The sequence below is a fragment of the Sinocyclocheilus grahami genome, unplaced genomic scaffold (genome assembly GCF_001515645.1).
Source record: "Sinocyclocheilus grahami isolate Dianchi unplaced genomic scaffold, SAMN03320097.WGS_v1.1 scaffold2768.1, whole genome shotgun sequence".
NCBI lineage: Eukaryota > Metazoa > Chordata > Actinopteri > Cypriniformes > Cyprinidae > Sinocyclocheilus > Sinocyclocheilus grahami.
This window is the reverse complement of record NW_015507945.1, coordinates 15,303-23,904: the sequence shown is the minus strand read 5'-3', so window position 1 is coordinate 23,904 and position 8,602 is coordinate 15,303. Positions and strand designations below refer to the sequence as shown.

At 35.8% G+C, this 8,602-nt stretch overlaps 1 protein-coding gene across 1 annotated transcript in view; it reads right to left on the bottom strand.

Annotated features, from left to right (window-relative positions):
- Nucleotides 1-956: 956 nt before the first annotated feature.
- LOC107575632 (E3 ubiquitin-protein ligase TRIM39-like) overlaps nt 957-8,602 on the bottom strand; it is a gene marked incomplete at its 5' end in the record, with an annotated part of 14,581 nt that continues 6,935 nt past the window's right edge. The window contains 7 exons of the mRNA XM_016261994.1: nt 957-999; nt 1,315-1,864; nt 1,983-2,009; nt 3,641-3,788; nt 4,770-5,001; nt 5,383-5,406; nt 6,791-6,795. Coding sequence (XP_016117480.1) covers nt 957-999; nt 1,315-1,864; nt 1,983-2,009; nt 3,641-3,788; nt 4,770-5,001; nt 5,383-5,406; nt 6,791-6,795 — 1,029 coding nt within the window. The remainder of the gene's footprint in view (nt 1,000-1,314; nt 1,865-1,982; nt 2,010-3,640; nt 3,789-4,769; nt 5,002-5,382; nt 5,407-6,790; nt 6,796-8,602) is intronic.

The window sequence follows — 8,602 nt, the reverse complement described above, 5'->3', positions numbered from 1 at the left end:
CTTGTTGTTTGTCATTTCTCCGATCACAAATGCAGACATGATTTTATGTTTATGTGATGCAACGCAACACGTAAAAAGACAGTATAAGTCATTATAATCCATAATTATGTCCCCACTGGATGCAACGAATGCCTCATTTATAATGGGTTTTAATGTTTTTGAATCATCGCTTCGGCCGGACAGGGCATCATCACAGTATGGTGAGGGATGTAACATTTCCGTCACACAGGTGTTCGGCCAATCACAACGCACTGGATAGCTGGCCAATCACAGCACACCTCGCTTTTTCAGACCGATGAGCTTTGTAAAAATCGACGCGTTTCAGAAAGGCGAGGCATAGAGGAGAAACAATAATGTACAGTACGTGGAAAATAATGTGTTTTTTTAACCTTAAACCACATAAACACATTTCATTACACCAAATACACAAAATAATGTTCTTTTTAGCAGCATCATATGACCCCTTTAAGTAGTCAAACTCATTCCATATCAGCAGAATAGTGGGGTACAGAAAGTCTATGTCCATAAAACAGGTTCTGAATGAATTATGTTACTGATACCTAATGGTCAAAAGCAAGAGCAAAAGTAATAGGTCAATATTATTAAACTGCAGACAGTATACACTATATTGCCAAAATAAGTTTGACTACTTTAGTAATTTCACATTTTTAGTAAAAAAAAAAAAAAAAAGCAAAATCTTTGCATAGCTATGACAGGAAACACTAGAATCTAACAATGCCTTGGAAAAAACATTTTTAGTAAAAAAAAAAAAAAAAAAGCATATAATGCTATTCTATGGAATTGTGTGCTTCTAATTTTATACCAATAGTTTGAACAGGACCATTTTCTATTCTAACACAACAATGTCTCCGTGTATAAGGCAAGGTAAAAAAAATGTTTTAAAGATTGATTCAGTCAGTGTGGAAGAACTTGACTGGTCTGCATAAAGCCAAGTCCTAATCCCTGCTGAACACCTCTGCTGTGACTTTAAATGCAGACCTTGAGCCAAAAACTCATAACCAAACACCTGTGACTTGTACATACATAAGGACAAAAGTATTGGGACACCCCCTTCTTTAGAACAGAAAAAGGCACTTCCAAAACTGTGTCATCAAAGATGAAAACAGAATTCATGCATTTAAAAATTGTATTTCCATCTTTGTTGCCACAGTTTTGGAAGAGTCTAAAATGATTGTACGCATATGTACAAGTCATTGGTGTTTGGCGATGAGTTTTGAGTTTTCCCAATACTTTGGGCAATATAGTGTATATTTGGTGCGGTAGGGGGCTCAACCTCATATTCTTTCATAGGGCCCAAAATTGCTAGCGGCGCCCCTGGGTGAAATTATAAGTGGGTTTGAGTTTTTACCTTTATTATTTAGGCCTGGGCCAAAATATGGATAGAGTTTCTCAGTGAAAGTCTGATCAGTGAAAGAGTAGATATGAGAGCTGGAGCCCACGTCATAAAAAGAGACCAGACCCTCCTCATAATCCACAAACACTCCCACAATCGCAGGTGTCGTTCTGTGAGAGAAAGCGACTGCTGGATTATCACAAGCTATATACTGCCTCTGATTAATCAATACCATAGACCAGAGTCCATCCTCAGGACTTGGACTAATGTCCCCCTTCCTGTTAATGGATTCTCTGGCCACTCCTAAACTCCACCCAGTCTTTCTCTTCACCTGCACCTCATAGTAAAATCTGCCTGAACTGAATCCCTGCTTTGCTAGAACACAATAGTCATCAAATCTCTTTGGGTTTTCTGGGACGTCCTGCTTATTGTCTCCATGACTGACTTGTTTTCCATCATCAGACAGGATGAGATATGGATGTGCTGTATCAGGATCCAGAGTCACATCCACTAGATGAGAGATCAGAAATTATCAATCAACTTCAGAACAAACATTTTCATATGTTTGCAAAGCAGATTATAAATTATTTAAAGTGTATTGGAGAAAATGGTGTCAGTCACACTGTACCTGCATACTTCTGAGCCCATCCCAACCCTGTGAACACAGATGACAATATAAGTGTGATGAATTGTATATAGGAATATTATAGATAAATATATATTTTTATTTTATTTATTACTAAAATTATATCTCTTTTCACCGTAAAATCAAACCTATAGAATCTACTCAATAACATTATGGCAACAATATGCACTGAATTTGTTTAGATAGATTAACTGAATAAATACTAACTTAGTTTAACGGCTGTAACACACTAGAAGAAATTTGGTAAAGTCTACCTAACATTTGTCAATGTGTTACACAACTAATTGTTTACAAAAAGCAAATAATATACATTAAAACACTAACATTAATATACATTAATAATATACCCAATATACAAATAGTTAACATTAAAACACTTGTTATTGTTAACGTACACTTAAAATAACTAACATGTTTAATCAGCTAGGAAGAAATTTGTCACTGCACTGATTTTCAGGGCCGTAGCTGGTGTTTGTGGGGCCCCAGTGCAGTTTACATCCGTTGGCTTTGTTTGAAATTGTGTAAATAGCACAAATAAATAAATAGAACAAAGATGCAAATTAAACAATGTTTAAGTTTTTTTCAAGTTTGTAGGTGTCCATGTACAGAAACTGAATAATCAAATGTAAAATAGCGTTGCATAGTCTTCACTGTATAACATAAATATAGATTAATTCTTGTTAAATCTACAAAGTAATTCAGTAAAAAGCTGTGAGGGATTTTCTCCCATTTAATTTCTTGGATTAACATTAAGGACACTGACAGCAGCTAGTAAACTAGGCACGGTCACTTTAAAAGACAGTGCGTCCACTATCATGATACACATTCGATTTCTTTCCCAACTGTTTACTTTCACTTAAAGGGGTCATATGACGTTGCTAAAAAAGAACATTATTTTGTGTATTTGGTGTAATGAAATGCGTTTATGCGGTTTAAGGTTAAAAACACATTATTTTCCACATACTGTACATTAATGTTTCTCCTCTATGCCCCGCCTTTCTGAAACACGTTGATTTTTACAAAGCTCATCGGTCTGAAAAGCGAGGTGTGCTGTGATTTGCCAGCTATCCAGTGTGTTGTGATTGGCCGAATACCTCAAGCACGTGACGGAAATGTTACACCCCTCACCATACTGTGATGCCATGTCCCCGGAGCGACGAGACAAAAACATTAAAACCCATTATAAACGAGGCATTTGTTGCATCTAGTGAGGACATAATTACTGATTATAATGACTTATACTGTCTTTTTCCGCTTTCGCAACGAAACGCACAGCGTCTCCACGACATGGCGGCAGCAACATACTACAGCGAGAATAAAAGTTACGCCTTCTTTACGTAAACATTTGGGCAGCGTTATGCAAATCTTCCCACACAGTGATGTAGACATGTAGGGCGTGTTTAAACGAGGTGTTTAAGGAGTCTTAACTTTTAAATAGAATATCTCTTTGGGTTTGAGACTTTACTCTTTGCAACTTGAGGGATCTTATCTATTCACGAACAGCTTGTAACACTCCAAAGAGAAAGGAAAACTTGAAATCGCATTATATGACCCCTTTAAGTCATAACCGACAGTTTTTTTCGAGGATACTCCCAAAGACAGGTATTGTGACATAGGAGCACTGTATCTGATTCACATACCTGATTTACTGAGTTTTTTATTTAGAGCCTTGTGTGTTTTCTTCAGTTGAGTCAGAGCTCTATGCAGAGGGAGCACATTCACATCAGTATCAATACTGATCTCAGTGCAGTTCTTGATGTGTGGACGACTGTATAGGGATGAGTACATCTACAGCAGGAGAGAGACGACTATTAAATAATATGTATTTTTTTTCTATTTTTAATTATTTTAATTAAATATGTTTCATTCATTCATTCAAAATGTTTTTAAGCAAGAGCTTTCTACTACAATTAAGGCAAGACACCCCCAGGTGATTAGGGTATCCAAAGTATGGATATCAGCTTTGGGGTCCCCCAAATAACTGCAAATATCATCTGTATTACAAGTTTTCTGAAATATTTAAATATGCAAATGATGCATTGTCTAAATAAATATACACTAAATTGCATTAATAATCCAGAACAGAAATCTGAGGACAATGGATAAAGCTATCTTCCAAATTCTTGTTTTATATTATTGGCATGTTAGAGTTAAAGGGTTTTACAAATGAGATTTTGGTTTTCCATTTTAATCATTCCATAAATATTGTCAACAGCCAGAAGAAAATACCTTTTCACCATGCTTTTATGAATAAAATGTCATTTAAAATCAGGTATATGGACAAACCTTCTCTAAAACTCTTCAGAATATAGATAGAAACAAAACTAACAAAAGTAATAAACACAATTACTAAAACAATTAAAATGAAAACAAAAAATATAAACTAATTTAAAATATGACTAAACTATAATAGTATCTGAATGATACTAAAATAAAACTGCTCAGTGCAGAAGAAAAAATAAAAAATCACAGCCTTCAAACATATGTATTGTAAAGGAAACAAAATTCTACAGCTGCAAATAGATATATTGCATTGAATAAACATAAAAGTGTTTTACAATGTTTTTGTCTGTAGCATCTTACCTTAACTCATTTAGCTAATGTGATTTTATGGCTTCTTTCAATTCTGTATGATTTTTAAAGCTTAGAACCTACAGTAAAGTTAGATCTTTATCTATATGTAGCTTACAGCAGCTCATCAGGTTTGTCAGCAGAGCATATGAACAATAATATTCTGCATTCTCAGTGATGAGACAGATGTTGACAGACCTGTAGGAGGTGCAGATGATCGTCAGTGTGTGAGAGCTGCTCCAGCTCAGTGTTTCTCTTCTTCAGATCAGAGATTTCCTGCTTCAGCTCTTTAATGAGATCTTCAGCCTGTTTCTCTGCTGCTTTCTGCTGTTCCTCCATCATCTTCAGTAGCTCAGACTGACATCTCTCAAAGGAGCGGATCAGATCAGTGAAGAGCTTAACACTGGCTGATTTCTCTTTCTCTGTGTTCCTCTGATCAATGAAAACAGTTATCAGGATGTTATGTGTTTTCATGTACTATATATGTAAAGGGTGCACTCAAAATGAAAATGTTCTCATCATCTATAGACCATGTGTTATGTGACATGTAATTGAAGCAAGATTGAAATACACTGCCCCAAAAAATAAAGGGAACACTTAATCATCACAGTATATCATCAATTTAACTTCAGGGATATTAATCGCTTCAGTTAGGAAGTATAAAGTGATTGTGAATCAGTTTCTCCTGCTTAGGTGCAGATGAAAGTGACAACAGGTGCAGTGGAGAGGCAACAGCAAAACAACCCCCAAAAGGGGAATGGTTTTGCAGGTGATGGCCACATACATTTGCTCTCTTCTTATTGTTCCTGACTGATTTGTCTCTAGTACCTGCACCCTCAGGTTCACTTCACTTCAGAGTATGTGAGCGGAGCGGCATGATTTTTGACTGGAGCAAGGAGTGGATTTTTTGCTCAGAGAGCACTCTACTAGCACTCCATCACGTGTACAAGATTTATCATCTTAAAAACGGAAAAATTACAGCATATTCTTTCTGTTTCTAAAAACTTTTCTAAACACCACACAGACAAGTGAGTTCAACAGTCATTTAATATAGACTTGGGCTAATTGTAATGTTCCAATAAATCACGTTAAAACTATTCTTCAGTATTATGTCTTTATTTTTCATTTAATATAAATTCTCAACAGAACTTTGTGATATTTTAAAACATACTGAAATACTTTAGCTGCAAATTTTGTCATGGAGCGAAGGCGGAGCGGCGTTTCTGATCAGGGCTGCCCAAACTCGGTCCTAGAGGGCCGGTGTCCTGCAGAGATTAGCTCCAACTTGCCTCAACACACCTGCCTTCAAGTTTCTAGTATGCCTAGTAAGAACTTGATCAGCTGGTTCAGGTGTGTTTAATTGGGGTTGGAGCTAAACTCTTCAGGACACCGGCCCTCCAGGACCGAGTTTGGGCACCCCTGGTGTAGGCAGTTTATGGATGATGAAAGCATTGATGCCACTGACTGGCCCTCGCATTCCCCAGACCTGCCAATTGAGGACCTCTGGGACATTATGTACCGGAGCATCTGAAGCAGCCATGTCAACTAGATGTGCCCCAGAGATCGATCCCCTCCGAAGACCTCGTCAGCCATCGGGACAAGGCCACGGGAACCAGATAAGTCCTCTGCACAATCTGACTTTGTTGCAGCCTAGAATTAATGGTTTCGTCTGGCCATAGGAAAACAGCACATTATTTTGTCACACAATTTTCCCTGTTTAATCATTTAAAGCTGCTTTGACACAAGCTGCATTGTAAAAAATCACTATATAAATAATAGTGACTTGACTTGACTTGATGCCCTGATCTAGGTCTGGCAGGAGATACCCCAGTACATCATCCTCCATCTCATTAGGATAATATCTAGACCAGTGGTCACCAACGTGGTGCCCGTAGGCACCTGGTAGCCCGCATGGAGTCTCTTGAGTCGCCTGCCAAGCACGTTCTATAAATAGCCTAAATTAGCGCATACATTTTATGTAAATGATGATGATAAGCTCTGGACATTTTTACTCAATATGGATTAATCTAACATCCTATCACACAACAGAAATAAATGTTACAGCAACCAGTCAGTGCATGTCGCTAATAAGTCTGCATGTTCTGTGTGTCTGTGTGAATGGGTGGAGTAGTTTCATCTGATACACAAACTCAAACACACATGACTCGCGGTGTTTTCAGCATCTGCGTCTCAATATATGAGGACATGAACACATGCACTTCATCTTCAGAGCTGCTCTGAGAGTCACTTCACCAGCTTTATGCCGTTTCATTTGAGAAAAAGTACGGTCGAATACACTGAAACTGAAACTGAAAGACCTTCTAAATAAAAGTCCGGTTTAACTTGAAATTATTACTGAATATGTTACTACTGTATAGTACAATGCAATTCTCAAAGTAATAATAATAATATTATTATTTTTAAGGAATGTCATACAACTAAGTTTTTTTATTATCATTAATTTATACAGTTCTGTTGTGCAGCATCATGTCTGATAAAATAAAATAAAAAAATATAAAAATGCAATGTTTTTCAATTGATTTTCATTTGATTGCATTTTAAAGGAGTTACATTTTTATTAATTAATTTCACTAGACACCATTTTTATGATAAATTTGTACTGAATCATAAAACACAGAATCCATAAGAAATCAAAATTAATTTATACAGTTCTGTTGTGCAGCATCATGTCTGATAAAATAAAATAAAAAAATATAAAAATGCAATGTTTTTCAATTGATTTTCATTTGATTGCATTTTAAAGGAGTTACATTTTTATTAATTAATTTCACTAGACACCATTTTTATGATAAATTTGTACTGAATGATAAAACACAGAATCCATAAGAAATCAAATGGAAAACACAGAATTTAGGGGAAAATAAAATGCATTTCACGGGGCCCTAAATTAAAACGTAGCTCCTCTGTGGAATTTAATTATGAAAAAAGTTCAATTAATGCAGGGGCGGGGCTAGGGTTGGCCACCCCACTCACAACCGCTGCTTCCGTCACTTTTTCTCTTGACAAGAAGTGCATTTATTCAGTCACAGAACAACTAAGAACGGTTTATAAGAAGTTCATAAAAAAATAAACTACGTGCATGCAATGTCGTGGTCAGTTAAGTTATGAAGTTAACAAAAAGACGATTAAAGCTGCCTTAAAACTGTGCATGCATGTAATATATTTTATATGAGTCACATTTAAGAACATGTCTCTGAAATGGTTTTCAAAACTGTCCTGGAGCAGCCCAGCACTGTCTCACTCATCTAACACACCCGATTTAACTCGTCAGACTTAATAGATACTTTAAGATCTGAAGTGGGTCAGAAAAGGTAAAAAGAGTTGAGAGAAAATATCATGTGTGTCAGATCCGTGTCACGTTCAGCAGCGGCAGCTCTTAAAGAAATAACAGCCAAAACAACCTGATAACCAGCTGCTCTGATGTCTATTACTCAAAGGGCAAAGAAAAAAAAGGAAACAATAACTTTTATAGCTTTAAGGATTCATCTATATTTAATTTATAATTTAATGTTTTGACAATTTCAATTTCTGTATATTTCTGCTGAAGGGCACAGGTAAATATGACATTTATTATAATGGGTTTATGTGAAGATTGGTTTAAGTTCGCTTAAATTGGAAGTTATTTTTTAAAGTCTAATAAATGTTAAAATTGATAGCTCTCAATTATACTGTAATGTTGAATGGCTATAGTCAAAGGTTATATATGGGGGGCAATTTTATAGAGAAATCAGTATTGGTATCATTGATACTGGCCTTCAGTCATATAAGAAGATGCCATTAAACAAATATAAAAAATACTGTCTTTATGTTGTTTGTACATTCATTTGAAGATTGAATGTGAAATCACAAAATGCAATATAAAAGTATATTTAAAAACTTTAATGTTAGGTGGGATTAGTCTACTATTTGTCCGGACTGTAATGAAAAGAGTTAAAAAGAATGCGGGAGTCACTCTCTGTGAGCTGAAATTATATATATATATATATATATATATATATATATATACAGTG